Source organism: Siphateles boraxobius, unplaced genomic scaffold, assembly GCF_051911475.1.
Source record: "Siphateles boraxobius isolate OS27281-9 unplaced genomic scaffold, OSU_SipBor_1 12, whole genome shotgun sequence".
Taxonomy (NCBI): domain Eukaryota; kingdom Metazoa; phylum Chordata; class Actinopteri; order Cypriniformes; family Leuciscidae; genus Siphateles; species Siphateles boraxobius.
In genome coordinates this window covers 8837184-8855769 of record NW_027508722.1, presented here as the reverse complement: position 1 = coordinate 8855769, position 18586 = coordinate 8837184, and the positions used below count along the sequence as shown (strand labels likewise).

The window sequence follows — 18586 nt, the reverse complement described above, 5'->3', positions numbered from 1 at the left end:
TGTGTGTGTGTGTGTGTGTGTGGATCTCTCGTGTGCATGTGTGTATTGCTGTGTGTGTGTGTGTGTGTGTATCTCTCGCGTGCATTTGTGGATTGCTGTGTGTGTTTGTGTGTGTGTGTGTGTGTGTGTGTGGATCTCTCTTGTGCATTTGTGGATTGCTGTGTGTGTGTGTGTGTCTGTGTGTGTGTTTGTGTGTGTGTGTGTTTGTGTGTGGATCTCTCGTGTGCATGTGTGTATTGCTGTGTGTGTGTATTGCTGTGTGTGTGTGTGTGTGTGTGTGTGTGTGTGTGTGTGTGTGTGTGTGTGTGTGTGTGTGTGTGTGTGTGTGTGTGTGTGTGTGTGTGTGTTGTGTGTGTGGATCGCTCATGTGCATTTGTGGATTGCCGTGTGTATGTGGATCTCTTGTTTGCATTTGTAGGAGGTTTTACATTCTGATTTTACTCTATACCCATACCCTAAGAGATTTATTATCTTGTAATGCAGGTAAAACCACACAGCAATGAAAGGGTTAAACTCTAAACCACCAAGTGTGTAAAATAGGCACACACAAAGAGGCAGAATGAGATCAATGGATCAGTTGAATACTGTCTCACACACACACACACACACACAAAGCAATTCTCAAATGCACGCGAGAGATCCACACGTGGGGCAATCCACTAAAGCACGCGATAGATCCACATACACACAATCCACATACACAAATGCATGCGATAGGTCCACACACAAAAGGCAATCCACACATGCACTTGAGAGGTCCACACACACAAGGCAATCCATGTGGGAAAGGATACACACATGGCAATCCACAAATGCACGGGAGAGATCCATTCTAATCACATGGATTGTACATTATTGTCATTTGTGTCTTTGCTTACAATCTACAAACTTTGTGTAACCTGTAATTTCATCGACAATAAATCAGAAGTCTTTTGCATTGGTGTTCTGCCTTAAAGGGTTAGTTCACCCAAAAATGAAAATTCTGTCAGTAATTACTCGCCCTCATGTTGTTACAACCCTGTAAGACTTTCGTTCATCTTCGGAACACAAATTAAGATAGTTTTGATGAAATCTGAGAGCTGTCCACTCCTTCATAGGCTGCTATGTAATTTCATATGCTGGCCAAGAAAAGTTAGTAAAGACATTGTTAAAATAGTCCAAGTGACTACAAGCGACTCAACCTGAAGTTTATCAAGCGAAGAGAATACTTTTTGATGTTTTGATGACTTGATGTTGTTTCTTATTTAAATGTGGAGAACCCCAACATGAAATGAACCACAACACTAAAAACCTCTTTAAATCTAATGGTTTTGGGCACAATTGCCAAACAACAGGGTTTCCAATCTGTATAAACAATGAAACAATCTCTCTTTTTTAAACAATTCATATTAACTCACATATTCATGAGCAAGCATGCTTTTTGTAATCACATACTGTAAGGATTGCATAACAAATGAGCAAGAATAAACAAAATATACACAACATGTACAACATACACAATATACACAACAAAAATTTTAATTCTGTCACCATTTAGTTAAGTTGTTGGGACAGATAGGCTTGTGAGCATTTGTGAATCAATGCCACGGAACGACAGTCTCAAAAGATTCCACAAAAACAAAAGCACATATTCACAAATATTCTTAAGGCAGAACACCAATGCAAAAGATTTGTTGTGCATGGAATTACAGGTACAGATAAAGCATTTGTGGACTGTGACAAAGACACTAATGACAATAATATATTGCTGTGTGTGTGGATCTATTGCATGCATTTGTGTATTGCCTTGTGTGATCTATTACGTGCATGTGTAGAATGCCTTGTGTGTGTCGATCTATTGCATGCATTTGTGGATTGCTGTGTGTTTGTGTGGAACTCTTGCAAGCATTTGTGGATTGGTGTGCGTATGTGTGGATCTCTTGCATGCATTTGTGGGAGGTTTAGATACTGTTTTCACTCCATACAGTTTTAATGGTAAAATAAAGGCATAGAACCTTATAATTATATAATAAGTTTCATAATAAGGTTAACACACACACACACACACACACACACACACACACACACACACACACACACACACACACACACACACACACACACACACACACACACACACACACATATATATATATACAAAAAACTATTAATACTTATGAACTGCATATAATAACTTTACACTCATTTGAAAGTAACCTGTACTATGACATGAAATTCATCTGAATTTAAATGATCTCATGGATGTGGCTGTTGTGGTTCATGGTTAGTGTATAGTAAATGTGTCATATTCAAACTATTTTGACAGTTCTTCTACATTTACCTGCTTTAAATGCACATTTCCCGCCTTGCACAGTAGTCCTCAACCCACCGGGGTCATCGCTGCTTGCAGCTATATTTTTCAAAAAAGATCACCCTTAGGTTTTCCTTTGTAAGGGGTATACAGTTAAAGACCCAGAACCAGATATGAAGAATGAAGACCCAGAGTCAGAATTATACAAAATTAAAGAAAATATTTACTGAAGATAGTTTGCAGTTTCATCAGCAGAAGTCAGCTTCAATACTCGCACAGGAGTTCGTAGGCCGCCCCTTAAACTTTTGGCTTCAATGACCCCTATATGTTTTAACACATTGAAGACCTTTCTCAAACACAAAACAAGTCCCTATTTCATTTCTGGAAGCTGGGTTAAATAAGCAAGCACTGCATTCAGATATCAAATACAGACATTAAAGAATACATGAAAAGAACATTTCAGTAATCACACTGGTAACTTATATAAATAAAGTAAAATCTCCAGAGAAGTCATTCAACTCATTTGATATTTAGAAGGAAAAATATTGATTAATACCTTAATTATAATCAATCATTACATATACATTGAAGCAGCAGTGGATTCCAATCCACCCCCTTCAGTCCCCCGTTTTAGACCAATGTGGAGTCCTAAACACCACATCTGGTCTATCCATAAAGAGGCTGCTTCAAAATGTTAGGTTTCTGACCCATGCTCCTCTGTCAGGTTAATTTTTATAAAACAAACAATATCTTTTTTCTTCAATGACTTAATATCAACAAAATATCCCACATACTACAATATTGATCTCCAGAACCTTTGGACATAGCTGTCTTTACATGTCTTACACAGCTATTATTCATCTTGGCTAATTTGGTTTCATCATCAAGTTAACTGATACAATACAAGTACATATTTATTCTCTGGAAGCCGGACTAAATAAGCAAGCACTGTTGCTGTATTCCTAGCATGGGCTAGACCCGCAGTCACTACTCAGATCCCAAATACAGACATTGTCTATAATCATAAATACCAGGATATATGCACTAGTTTTTATAATTTCCAATTCATTTTATAATAAACTAAGAAGAATAGTTAATCCATTATTTTCACTACTCCCCTTTATAGACCCAAAAGGTTCAAAACACTGGTTGAAAACACAAAGGTTGTCAAACTGAAAATAAACAACATAAAAAAAAAGACCCATAATAATCCACTTTAAGTCTCTCCATGAAGTCATCCTTCAGTTTACAGTCACCATCTTAATTATATAACAGCTTATACTTTTTTTTACTCTTTTCAAAAATAGAAATAAAATAAAACAAATTCAAATCATCATTTCAATCATTATTTTACCCCTAAAATATAGAATTGTTCCCCATTCTGCTAAATAAAACTTTTGTTCATTCCTTATCTTTATATCACGTTAATCCCTGTTAATCATACTCAATGCCTTTATTATTATTTTATTTTTTTTATCTGAAACTCATTTTTCATACCATTTCAACTTGATTTGACTTAACAGGTGTTAATAAATAGTTCCATAAATTCTATCAGAAATTTTATTTTCATAACATACATTTATCTACTATATTTCTTCTCCTATTTCTATATTTCCCTACATGCCAGTTCCTTCTGCATCACTTTCCTCTTCCATTGAGTCTCTCACCACTGTCAGCCTAGTGACACTTAAAGTTCCCTCGTTAACTACTTCTCACAGTATTGCTCTATCAAATGGTTAGTCTGACGATCCAAAAAATATAATCAGTATTGTCTCAGTCCCACTTATCTTTACAGTTTTACAGAAACCAAAATATCAAGTTACTCAGATCTCAACCCCTAAGACGGCCATATACTGTAGCTGATTTCACTTTTAACCTTTATTTAACTAAATTGTAGTTTTCTTAGACATCTAATGTCATACATCCATTTAATGGATTGAGAAATAAAACTTTAGAAGTTATATTCACTCCTCCTTTGTTTGCCCACCGGCCTTTCATAAAAATGAGGGAGCTCACTCTGGATAATTTGGATAGTGACTTAGCCAATGTGTCACTTTGTCTCTTTGCCGTCAAATCTATTATTTTTACGTTTATCATTATGATCCCACCTAGTTGTCTATTTAAATTTAGACCCTCAGTTGAATTTAGACAAGAGCTTTTACCCCATAATGGACGGCAATCTTCAACTTCACAATTCCAATTTATATAAAATACTAATCCAGAGAGTAATTCAAATCAACATCATACATGACAAAAGTATTCATAATTACCAGTAGCAGACAGAGCTAGAAAACCAATTCAATTAAAGCTTGTCCCATGTTCTGTATTGTCTTTTCATCTTCTTTAAAGTTTGTCGTTTCACTTAACCCATCTGTAATGATAAAACACTAATTCCAGAGGTTAATGACACTATATCCACAAAATCAGGAAATAATAGTACCCCAAACTAACACATACAAGAGATAAAGTGCAGTCACCATCACACGCACTCATTATAGACACACGTAACTGCTCATTATCAATGTTCGTTGTTTTGTTTTTTTACTTTAAAAATATTTAAGTTTTAAATTAGATTTCAAACTTCACATTTTCCTCTAGTTTTTTTACCTACTTTTACATAGTCTTTTAACCATTTCAAAGCATGTATTGTTCATTACTCATTTCATCTTAGAAAAGTCAGCTGGGTTTTTTTGGTTCATTATCACTATTTTGTTCTTTAGCAGGCCGATAACAAAAAGACAGACACAGTTACTATCCCTTCCTCCACTCAAGCAGTCTCTCTCACTATAAACAAATAATCTTTTCAACAGCCTCCTAAGACTGTAATTTAGACAAAATGTAATATTAAAGTCATTACATTAACCTTTTACCATTCAGCTTTATTATCCAGACTTTTCTCAAATCTACAAAGCTGTCTTCATCTTTAGCCACCACCATGTCCAACGACCTTCACGAGTTAAAACTATGTTATAGACATATTAGCTCAAAATTAACTCTTCTATACATTTTTCTTGCCCATTTGGCAACCAACATCATGTCCCTCATATAATTAAGTTTTGTTACTGTCTCCGCAGCAAATAATGGCAATCACCTCATGGAATCAGCTGGCTCCTGAAAGCCCACTCCCGTTAGCTATTTATCTTTAATTTTCTTCTCTTCAGGGTGTCGTCCCCTGGCATAGTTGCAGACACTTGTCACAATGAAAAACAAGCCATACAATGTATGCGGTTTCTAGTGAGTGGTATAGAGGAACTTACATTTCTGGGTCAGACTGCCGTAACTTCTCACAGCTTCATCCCCCTTAATGAAATAAGGATGCTGCGGCCTTCACAGCCATCCGCTCGACTCTCATACCCATCTCACATAAAACATCTCCTTCAGGAGATGCCCAGTGGCGGTGGTGACCCCCTGCCTTAGGTTGCCTTCTGTCTGGCCAAAGAAGATCTTACCCGTCATTGAGAAATCACCTTCGTGCATACTGGTAACCGCTCTTCCCATTACCAAATCAGTTTTCTTCAACATAATCAGTTGTTCTCTGGAGCTTAGGAAAGGCACATTCAAGAGTCACCAGAGCCATTTGGACTGCATAATAGTGTTATCACAGGGAGACAGGTTAATAACAGCAGCATTTCATCACTAAAATACATTTAACATCTTAAAGCAGCAACCAAGCACTGCTTAGTTTATACTCAGTGAATTTAGTCATCATAACCGTCTATTTGGTGTACATCTACATCTGTAGCCGGAGCCATCGGCCCTGAATGGTGGAGACTAAAATGAGACAAAGAAGTTACTGGTCCTAAAATAAATTAATCAAAAACGTCACTTCTATCGTGTAAGGTCTGCATTATTTTAAAGACTTCTTTAAAGTCATTCAGTTTTACTTTTAACATTTTTAACATTTAAATACAAATTGCCCTCTTAATGGTAATGATTTCTTTTAACATCTCTGTGTCTATGGTTTTCAACTGAAACACTGTGCTTTACTATAAATAGCTTATTATCACTTATGACACAGGCTCAGATAACAGCTTTTAGCTGACATTGAATGAGAGAGACTCTGAGGCATTCAAGACTGGTACACTGCCCTCTCATAAACTTCTAACATCAAACTTTATCTACCATATTTTAACTCTAGCCCAGCGTAAGGCCTCTTCTTGCCAGAAATTAAATACGTTTTCAAATAAACATAATTTTATAGTTGTCTTTTGCCCATACATCAGGGAATTTAGACGTAACAAATTTCCACTCAGATTGAGTCTGTCGCACTGGCACTTTCAGCCACAGCACACACCAGATTCAGATAAGCAAACTGTTTCAGCCAAATCACAAGCATATCTTTTGAAAGTAAAACTTCAGATTCTAGTTCTTTCCTGGTCAACACTTTTCAAGCTGTTTGTTTAATCAAATGCCTTTCTACACATTTTACATTTTAGCAACCGTACTACTGTACTCGATTTTAGTTGTTAATTTCTCAATTACCATAGTTTAATATCTGACTTAAAATTTTTTTTTTTTTTTTTTTTTTTTTAGGAGTTTATCAATCTCCAGTTAGGATTCACACTAACTTTTACGAGGAAATCACGCTCTGCTTATGATACATTTTGATACACATACATCTTTTGCAGTTATCATTTTAAATCATCCTTTTAGTTACTTTTACAATTTGCAACTCATTTTTTCTAGTCATTGTCTGTAATTTTACATTAACCTGTATTCATCAGTTCACTTATAAAAATTACTATTATAGATCTTTTCTTCAAAAGGATTCACTTTAAGACTTCAATCTTTTGACCTTGTTTTTATCTCTTACTCTTTCTCAGACAAAAACTTTAATATCGTTATATAAACACTGATCTACTTTCAAACCCACATTATTACCAGAAATGTGTCACTATCACATTTTCAAACACCTTCTCAGTGGGAATTTACAGTTACATGTTAGATGGTCCTGCTGACCACAATTAAAACACTCTCTGTCGGCTCCAACTTACTGCACACTCTTGAAGCAGTGTGTCCCTAACAGGAATGCAAACCGAGCTGATAAGCAGTTCTCTGTATTCTTTTACAGTCCACCAGTGGCGGATTCAATCACAATAGCCGAATCATAATCTTCATCATTATCATTGGCAGCACATTAATTTTGATAAGCTGCACTGAAAATCACTCAACATTCTCTAAGGTTTTTTTTTTCAAAGTTTCTGTTTAACTTTAGTCACACTTGTCCAAGGAAATGATCTTCGACCCATAATTTAATATACTTGCTTTTTGTAATCATCGTAAGCAATACAAGGCTAAACATTTAAATTTTTCAGTTTCTTTGTTTGTTTGTAGCCAGTCAAGTTGTTGTTTAAATTTCCAAACAGAAGCAAAACTTATCAAGACAACCATTTACTTAATAATTTCTGCAAATTTCTCTGAAGTGAGGGCTTCAGAGCACAGCTGCTTACAGCGTTCGCTCTTTTCTGTCTCACTATTAGTTTCAGGACTGTTCAGGTTACTGATCAAGTTACTCAGTTTGTCTGCCATATCTTAATAAGAGTTCAAACTCACCTGAAGTCATTGCAGAAATGGAGGCGGCGATCTTTGAACAACACAGCTTGGCTTCTCCGTGATGAAACTGCAGAGTATACTCCAAAATCATAGTTACATATACTGGTCCATGCCAATTTGGGTCACAACTTTTTTTTTTTTTCTCTCGGGATCGTTCCTGATGCATCCCTGGCAAACAACCCTATTTTTGTTAGTATCCCTAACTGCCTGATTCACTAAATTCGGGGATCCCCTATCTGAGATGGAAGAGATTGAGCAGGTTTACGGTGCCACTGGACCTCCCGTCCAGGGACGTACTTTTGGCTAGGCAAAAGTGTAGGAAAGCTGAACGCCAATGGAAAAAACATAAATTGCAAGTTTTTTATGATATCCTAAAGGATTGCAGGCAGTTGTCAATGATAGCATTTTCGAGCTTTGAGTTAACAATGTTTGAATTGGGCAAATTTCAGCCCGTTCTGTGTGCTCTTATCTATCGACCTCCTAAATATAACAAGCATTTTATCAGGGACTTTACTGAATTATTGTCTGAAATTATGCCAAAATATGACCGGATCTTAATTATAGGAGATATCAATATTCATGTATGCTGTCCCACGAATCTATTGGCTAAAGATTTTTTAAAACTAATAGATTCTTTTAACCTTACACAGTTTGTAAGTGGTCCGACACAGATTCATGGCCACACATTAGATCTTGTCTTGTCATGCAGTTTGCCTATTTTAAATATTGAGATACAAAAGGCTGTTTTTTCTGACCATGCACCAATTTTATTTGATGTTTCCCTTCCAAACAATACTGTTAAGCAATCTGCTCCACCTCGTATCCGCAGGATGATTAAACCTGCTACTGCTGCACAATTTTCCGAAGCATTTAGTAATGTTACAGAGACTATAGAGTCATCTGCTTTCCTATGTACAGATGAGCTCATTTCCTGTTTTTCATCCACCTGTATAAATATTCTTGATAAAATTGCACCACTAAAGCCCAGGCGCTCCAAACCTAATTCTGAACCATGGATTAATGACTTAACTCGAGCGGCTAGGCAAAAGTGTAGGAAAGCTGAACGCCAATGGAAAAAACATAAATTGCAAGTTTTTTATGATATCCTAAAGGATTGTTGGCGTAATTATCAGAGAATTGTTAAAACTGAAAAGGCTAAATACCTCTCTGATGTTATCGATAAAAATGGCCATAAACCTCATGTTCTTTTTAGGACAATTAATTCTGTTCTTCATACCCCCCAATATATAATGCAGGAAGAATCTACTTTGGCCTGTAAAAAATTCCTCCACTTTTTTGTGGAAAAGATTACCACTATTAGAGCTAGCATTTCACCTCCAACCTTTGATCCTTCCATTTCCATAGAGTGTGCTGCAGTCCTCATTGAGTTTGAGCCTGTTTCCGTCTTGGCCCTTAATGATATTGTTACACATTTAAAACCTTCAATCTGTCCCAGTGATATCATCCCACCATGTATTTTTAAAGAGGTATGGAACACTATTGGACCAAACATTCAAGCAATCATAAACAGTAGTCTTACTTCTGGTTATGTGCCACTTTGTTTTAAAGAGGCTGTGGAGCAGCCCCTTATCAAAAAACAAAATCTGGACATTTCAGTTCTTTCAAATTATCGCCCGATTTCTAAACTTCCTTTTGTGTCCAAAATTTTAGAGAAGGCAGTCCTACTGCAGTTACAAGCCTATTTAGATCTGCATGGTATTCTTGAGGTGTTCCAGTCTGGTTTTAGAGCACTTCATAGCACAGAGACTGCACTTATAAAAGTTTTTAACGATCTTTTGATTTCAACAGATTCTGGAGATTCCGCAATTCTGATGCTTTTAGATCTTACAGCAGCATTTGATACGGTTGACCACAGTATTCTTTTCTCGCGTCTCGAGCACAGCGTGGGAATGAAAGGTACTGTATTAAAATGGTTTAGATCATATCTCTCAGAGAGAGTGTTTAAAGTTGGATACGGGGGCTCTACTTCACCAGCAGCACCAGTGACATGTGGAGTACCGCAGGGCTCTATTTTGGGACCGATTCTCTTCTCCCTTTACTTGCTTCCTTTAGGATCCATCTTAAAGAAGCATAATATTAGTTTCCATCTGTACGCAGATGATCTACAAATCTATCTGCCTATAAAAAGTAACGGTGAGGATTCGATAAAAAGGCTGTTAGATTGTTTTTATGACATTAAAGCATGGATGGCTTTAAACGCTTTACATTTTAATGAAAGTAAAACTGAAATTATGATTTTTAGACCTAGCAGTTCTACTAGCACCTCCAAATTAGACCTGGGACCTCTGACGCCTTACGTCAAGTCTATGGTAACGAACCTTGGTGTAAAGTTGGATAGTGATCTACACCTAGAGAAACAGATAAACTCTGTTGTTAAGGCTAGTTTCTTTCAACTTAGGCTACTTACAAAATTGAAGCCATTTTTATCTTTCAAAAATTTGGAGAGGGTTATACATGCGTTTATCACCACTCGCCTGGATTATTGTAATGCTTTATATATAGGAGTAAACCAGGCCTCTCTCTCTAGATTGCAAATAGTTCAGAATGCTGCCGCTCGACTCCTTACAGGAACCCGTAAACGAGAGCACATTATGCCTGTTCTTGCCTCTCTTCATTGGCTACCAGTTTGTTTCAGAATACAGTTTAAGATTTTATTGTTTGTTTTTAAATCTCTTCATGGTCAAGCACCAGCTTACATAAATGATCTACTGAAGATGCATGCTCCTTTGAGGGCATTGAGGTCCGCTGACCAACTACTCTTATCTGTTCCTAGAACACGACTTAAAAATAGGGGAGATCGAGCATTTTCAGTCGTGGCACCGAGACTTTGGAATGATCTGCCTATGCGTATCAGAGTAGCTCCCAGCCTTGACATTTTTAAATCACAACTTAAAACTCACTATTATTCATTGGCTTTTAAACCAGCCTGAGAGTTAATTAATGCATTTTATATATTCTTTAGTTTGTCACTTGTTTAACTGTGCTTTGTGCTCATGTTATGTGTTTATAATTTGTCTGAAATTATGTTCAGCACTTTGGCTAACCTCGGTTGTTTTAAATGTGCTTTACAAATAAAAATTGTATTGTATTGTATTGTATTGTACTCTGCTGGGGTGGTGCTACACCATTAATGCCCAGCGGGGCCCCCACAGAGCACGCTCGCTTGCGCTGTCTGCTGCCGTTACCCTTAACGACGCTCTCAGCGAATTCTTATCCGCTCAGCAGTACAACTTACTCCTTCACTCGCCTCATCGGAGTGAAGGCTCTCCCGCTCTCCTTCAAAATCTCTTCCAGTCAGACAGCCCTAACAATTAATAAAAGCTTACTACCTTGTGTGTTGATTTGCCAGAGATGTCACCACGGAATGATTGCCCACCGCATCCTCCACCAAACTGTAAGGGGTATACAGTTAAAGACCCAGAACCAGATATGAAGAATGAAGACCCAGAGTCAGAATTATACAAAATTAAAGAAAATATTTACTGAAGATAGTTTGCAGTTTCATCAGCAGAAGTCAGCTTCAATACTCGCACAGGAGTTCGTAGGCCGCCCCTTAAACTATTGGCTTCAATGACCCCTATATGTTTTAACACATTGAAGACCTTTCTCAAACACAAAACAAGTCCCTATTTCATTTCTGGAAGCTGGGTTAAATAAGCAAGCACTGCATTCAGATATCAAATACAGACATTAAAGAATACATGAAAAGAACATTTCAGTAATCACACTGGTAACTTATATAAATAAAGTAAAATCTCCAGAGAAGTCATTCAACTCATTTGATATTTAGAAGGAAAAATATTGATTAATACCTTAATTATAATCAATCATTACATATACATTGAAGCAGCAGTGGATTCCAATCCACCCCCTTCACCTTAAACTTAAGGGTGTTGTTGCAGAAAGTAACCCTTAAGGGTGGGTTGCACCAATAAGGATTAATCTTAGTTTAAATCAAGGTTTATCTAATAATTCTGTTGCACCAAACTTTAAACCTTGTTTAAAAATAAGCAGGTTTGCAGTTAAACCAACATTTTGATCCTGGATTTATTTTATTTTTAAGACACATTAACTTTAATCCTGTTGCACCATAACTTTAAACTCAGATTTAAATCTCAACTAGGCATTCATTTTAAATTTACAGGTGAGGTTTAAATAACATAAAGTGCACCTACAATTAAAATTTGTGGCTGATTAAAAAAAGACAGAAATAGTGGGTGTGTCATCAAGTCTCAGAGAGGTGTTTATTATAAATAAAAAGGTAAAATAAAGAACATTGAGCCAGTAGAGTGTGAGGGTTGTGGTAGCCTGTAATCAAGTCTGGGATGCAGATCCGTCACTCATCTCTGTATGCCTTGGTGTCAGACAAAGAAAAGCATTTATCATATATTTAGCATTTAACGCCAGTAATGTTGATGAGGTGAGCGCCAGTGATCGTGCCACTCCACACGTGCCTGCTGGTAGGCGATCAAACAGACAGTAGAGGTAGTCACTTCAGTTGCTTTTTCTTATCTCGTTTTTTGTAATATGTTATGCTGCCATATTACTCCATTGATTACGGTAATATATCCACTATTAATATATTTTAAGACGTATGAAATCTGCACGCGCTGCCACAATGTTTTCATTGCCTGCCTTCTAATTTAACTGTATCTCCTTCCCAGAATTCTGGCTCTACAAGAGAACTTCCTGTTGCAGTTCAAAATGGATGTTAGTACTTTTTCCATAATTTATTTAGAGTACTTTATCTCAAAAGGTTTTCCCCTGCTTGTGACACTCAAAATTAATGATAATGTGCATGATGCTGTCATGATTTCTCACCCTCCACAGTCCAGTAGTCAAATGGAGAGAAAGAGAGACTTTGAGAAGATCTTTGCTCACTATGATGTTGTAAGATTTTTTTAACCTTCAATTCACTTTGCATCAATCTGAGTAGATCTGAGTATCACATTAGATACTTATCATGATGTTCCATCACTTAGTGGTTGGCTCTGATTCTAGAGTAAGACTGGAGCACTTGAAGGTCCAGAAGTGGACGGGTTTGTCAAAGACATGATGGAGCTTGTCAAGGTAAGTGATCGATTGTTGGAATGTAACTTTATACAGTAATAAACATCACATGCAATTGGGGACGCCTTGATCAAATTTTTGTGCCCCTGATCAGAGTTATTAAATATTGAGTATCTGCTGATACCATGTCCTGATCCAACACTTGAATTTTCCTTGTGCTTGATACACACTTCAAGTACATTAAAGTTATTAAAACCAATCCAATGTATACTGGGCAATGCAGAGAGTTTTTCAAGGGCAGGGGCTAAAATGTAAAATGCTTTAACCAGACATATATGGAGAACAGAGGGTACATCACACCACCAGGACTTAATAGAAAACTATTATGTTATTAACTATTGTAGCTAGGTTAGATGTTGTGGGAAGGAGGAGGCGGGAACCAGCGAACAATCAACAACTTTAATAATAAAATAACCAAACAACAAAACGAAAGTAAAAGACAACAGCCACTTATGGAAGATTGATTGGTGTCACATATCGTTAAATTTGCGTGACACACATTTAATTGTCCTTGCAAAGGTTTAACCAGACATATATGGAGAACAGAGGGTACATCACACCACCAGGACTTAATAGAAAACTATTATGTTACTAACTATTGTAGCTAGGTTAGATGTTTTGGGAAGGAGGAGGCGGGAACCAGCGAACAATCAACAACTTTAATAATAAAATGACCAAACAACAAAATGAAAGTACAAGACAACAGCCACTCATAGAAGACTCGTGTCACATATCGTTAACTTTTCGTGACACACTATGAGAAGAAATATAAGGTTAAATATATATATATATATATATATATATATATATATATATATATATATATATATACACATTTCTTCCCCCACACCCTCATCCCCGTTTGTTTACAATTAGCCTACATCCATTGAACAAGGCAAGTAAGTGCTAAGGAAACAGAACCAATTGAATGAAACAAACAATACAAAATAAATGTAAGCCATACCAGGACCACAGGCATGTATACACTTTTACGTCAAAACATAGTCCTTTAAATACCCAGGCAATTTAACTTGACGTCGACCTAGGCATGTAGCCAGAACAGAACTTGAACTCTGAATAAGAGAACTGCTCACAGGCAGCTGGTCTGCCAAGGAAGAGTGAGGTCCAGGATCAATTGGCGTCCGTGGCCGGATGGGGTCCTTAGACATTCCCTTAGATGTGCACGGAACAATTTTTGAGGGTTTGAAAGGTAAGGCACCTGAAAGAGCGGTCAAGGATGGGGGAGGATGTGGAGTAGAGGGGTCAATTTGTTTCTCTTTTTGAAGGACAGGTGCACAGTATGGTCTCAGTCTGTTATAATAGACAATTTGACATTTGTTTGATTCGTCTAACAGATAATGTATTCTGTAAGTGACACCCACATCACCCTCTGACTCCAAACAGTCCACAACTTCAAACAGTCCTTTCCAATGAGGAGCAAGTTTCTGCCTGCTGGTGCTAGGGTCATGCAGCCACACAAGGATTCCCCATTGATAAGGAGTAAACTTCAGACCCTTATCATAGTGTCGCTTCTGCTGATGATATGCATGTTCCCTGTTTTAGGTTGGAGTAGCGAATACATCTTGAAGTTTACACATCAGGTTAACAGCATAATCTGACGGTGAATTGGATGTAGAATCCGGTACACAACCTGGCAGCAGCAGGTTAGCCAGCAATCTGGCTTCTCTACCATGTGCGAGGAAAAAGGGAGTGAAGCCAGTCGACGTATGGGGACTAGTATTGTACGCTAAAGCCACCTGGCTAAGGTAATCATCCCCTTCCCCTTGTTGTTGCTGCAAGACCTTGGCCAGCTGATCAATGAGGGTTCTATTGAAACGTTCAATCATACCATCACATCGTGGATGATATGGGCTGGTTCTGGTCTTATGAACACCTAGCATTTGGCAGAGATGTTTAACAAGGTCTGACTCAAATTGTTGCCCTTGGTCGGTATGGAAGACCTCTGGAATGCCATGCTCACAGACAAAATTTTCGAAAAGACACTTAGCCACTGTTGTAGCACAGCATAAAGGTTAACATATTCGGAAAAATAGTCTTGAACAAAAAGAACATGCCTGTTTCCTCGCCGTGTAACAGGAAGTTCAAGAATATTTTGCAGCCAGGTTTGACCAGGGATTGGAGTGCGTCGGGCATCACAAGGAATGCACTTCTTACACCACTCGCGTATGTCTTGGGACATGAAAGGCCAGAAGCAGACTTTTTTGGCTGATAGATGACGACCAATAGGGTTGCCATGGAGGGACTGAAGGACTTGTTCCCTTAAGGTTTGAGGTACGATGACCTTGAAAATCACAGATTTGGTGACTGGACTAACAATTTCACGACAGAGGAGACCATTGTGTTGGGTTAACCTCAAGTATTCTTTCCACAAAGCTCTCTCTTCAGGTGACCATCTGTTCATCTTCCTGGTGGTTTGCGGCCTCTGAGCTTCCAACTCACAATTTCCTTTAAAACTGATTCCTGTTGTTGCTGCACTTTGAAACTCGATTCAGCAGTAGCCAACTGCAGAATGAGAGTGGAGGCTCTCCCAGTTTCAAATTCTGAGCCAGATTCTTGACGACGTGACAGGGCGTCGGCATTAGCATGACTTTGTCCTTTTCTGTGTATGACCGTCCATTCAAATGGATTCAATTCAAGGGCCCAGTGGGCTCGTCGACCAGTGCGATCACTGTCAATAAGGATTTTTCTCAGGCCCAGGAGGGGTTTGTGGTCCGTAATGATGAAGAAGGGCTGCTTGTACAAATAGTGGCGGAAATGTCTGACAGCTCACACAATGGCCCAAAGTTCTCTATCATATGTAGACCACTTCTTTTCAGCCTTGGTGAGGACATGGCTGGCATAAGCTACCACTGTTTCTTGAGTCCCTTTTTCCTGGGCAAGGACATCTCCTTTAGCTGTGTACAAATGGAACGGCCGGTGAAAATCTGGGAAAGAGACAATAGGTGGATGAGGCAGGGCATGTTTCAAATAAGCAAATGCCTCCTGACAATCCGCAGTCCAACATTTTTCTCTGTCAGCCTATGGAGAGGGACTGCATGGTGAGCAAAGTTCTTATAGAACTTCCTATAGTAGGAGCGCAATCCTAAAAATGCCCTGACTTCAGTAGGTAAGCATGGGATAGGACAGTCCTGAACAGGTTGGACCACCATCTTTAGATACAATGTGACCCAAGAACTGAACCTCACTCTTAGCTAACGAGCATTTGGAAGGATTGAGTTTTAACCCATAGGATTTGAATCTGGAAAAGATTTCCTCCAAATGCTGAAGGTGATCCTTAAATGTCTGACTGAAAATTAAGACATCATCCAGATACACCAAGCAAGTTATCCAAGGCAGCCCACGAAGAACCATCTCCATTAACCTTTGAAAAGTTTCTGGAGCATTTGTCAGACCCATGGGCATAACTTTAAAATGGTACAGCTCACTACCTGTGGTGAAAGCGTTTTTTTCACAATCTTCTTTTTCCAATTCAACTTGCCAATACCCATGCTGCAGGTCTATCGTGGAGAACCAAGCAGATAAAGCATCTAATGCATCGTCGACTCTTGGAAGGGGATGAGAGTCTTTTATGCAATGACACCACAAGGTACAGACATGATGAACATGTTAGCTTCAGTATTGCCAACACGGCTGTCAGATGCTGCATTCTTGTACTGGGACAGTCTTCCTACTTCTTTAAAGACTAGCTACAATGCAGTGAAAGACAGACTAAGGCATGTCTTTGGGCTTTAACATTCATTGCCATTCTTCTAAACTCATGTGAACGCTCGCCCCCGCAAGATTGGTGAAAGTTTAGAAGTGTACAGTGCTGATATTAGTCGTCTAGTCCTAGATGCTTTTCCTGAGTATGATCGTATTGCCCATAAGGGTGAGAAATTCAGACGTTTTGTGGCTGGTTTAGATCCAGCCTTGCAAGCAAAGATTCATGAACAAGGTGCAACGGATATGGACGAGGCGCTTATTGTTGCATGCCGATGTGAAAGGGCCCGTGCAGCTATACAACTCCATGTTGGGTCAACTCAAGTGCCCCAATCCCAAACTCAAGTGGCTATGGTGCAGTCCGATCACAATGTTCGGAAATTACCCAGGGCAGTGGAACAGTTAACGTTGACCATGAAGGAGCTGAAAAATGATGTCCTCCAGCTATAAGACCAAAACGCTCATCCTACAGAAAGTTTGGAGTACTGGGAGAGGAACAGAGTTTCTATAGCTAAGGAACAGCCCAGGATGACGCGCAGCCCTTCTCCAACATACCACAGTTCGCAATATCATGCTGATAATGCCCATGGACCTAATAGAAGGCACTGCTGAATGACTGGCATCACACAATGCCATGTGAAAATGATGACTCACGGGGAGGTGACAGAGCTAGGCCCTATTATTCTCCAGGAGGTGCCCCACGCAAGACCGTAGGTATCATATTGCTCTAGCTCTGACTACAGACGGCCCCGCAGCCCTATTCCTGTCCGGCAGTGGAGTAGAGATGGGAGCTTCTCAATGGGATCTTCATAAAAGAGTCTTTTACATTTAGACCCTACAGAAAAATACATGAGAGTAATAAGTTACTGTATTGAGAGGACCAAATGTGTGTGTTCTTACAGAACATTCTACTTCTGACCTATTAACACTTAGATTGTGTCTTTCTGTTTTACAGCTGTGGACAAACAAGCTTATATTGTATACAATACTTTTATACTTATATCTGTATACACTACTTTTATACTATAACATGTATATACTACACTTTTTTCACACAGAGCATACACAAATAGTTTCTAAAAGGTGCATCTAGTACAACATTAGGTTTAAGTATTTGGTTAATTTGCATTGTTAACAGGAAATTAAAAATGAATTGTTGGATTCTTAAAATCCCCAAAAGGTGCGTGTCACTGATTCAGTCATGTTATCAAAATCTCACTCCTGCCAGGCAACCGAAATTGGCAGCCCTGGTACAATACTACTAATACTACATGGTCAATAGTGGGAGCTGTTTGTGTCACTTTGTCACTTTCTGTCTATTTGCCTCTTTATTCAAACACATTCTTTTTCTCAGCCCAGTATCAGCGGAGTGGATCTGGATAAATTCCGTGAGGTTCTGCTTCATCACTGTGACGTGAATAAAGATGGAAATATTCAGAAGAGTGAGCTGGCCCTGTGTTTGGGAGTGAAGCTTAAGCTATAGACCTCCCATGCAGACTGAAGTTCTCCAATTTGCTAAAGATCACTGTATTTTAATACTGTATTTAGAAGGTGAAAGCATTACGTATAACTTGTGTATCGCTTGTCTGCAAAATATTGTGAAATAAATTTAAGGAAATGTATTCACTTTGCTTTTAAAACCATCCACCTTTGCAACAATAAAAGAATGAAAATTAAAGGATTCAAGCAGACTTTGATTTGGTTCCATTTTTTTATTTTACTTTTTTTTAAATATACCATTTGTTCTGGGGTTTTTTTGTTCTAAAAGTCGGCACATTCAGAGCACAAAAACACCACATTTTCACATTTTTGATAGACCTTATTTACCATATCTACCTTGTCCTTATCTAGCAAGAAAGCAGTCTCAGTGGAACAGTTATAAAATATATTTTGAATCAACCTGAAAGAAAGCAAAGAATATTTTGATCATGC

The 18586-nt window shown here is 38.3% G+C and overlaps 1 protein-coding gene across 2 annotated transcripts in view; it reads left to right on the top strand.

Annotated features, from left to right (window-relative positions):
* scgn (secretagogin, EF-hand calcium binding protein) overlaps positions 1-18345 on the top strand; it is a 64250-nt gene extending 45905 nt beyond the window's left edge. The window contains exons 8-11 of one of the 2 annotated variants that reach the window (XM_077204846.1): positions 12529-12574; positions 12695-12754; positions 12866-12934; positions 18009-18345. In XM_077204846.1, the coding sequence (XP_077060961.1) occupies positions 12529-12574; positions 12695-12754; positions 12866-12934; positions 18009-18137 (304 nt within the window). In that variant the 3' untranslated portion in view covers positions 18138-18345. The remainder of the gene's footprint in view (positions 1-12528; positions 12575-12694; positions 12755-12865; positions 12935-18008) is intronic. The other variant, XM_077204848.1, reaches the window with a different exon arrangement.
* Positions 18346-18586: the final 241 nt, after the last annotated feature.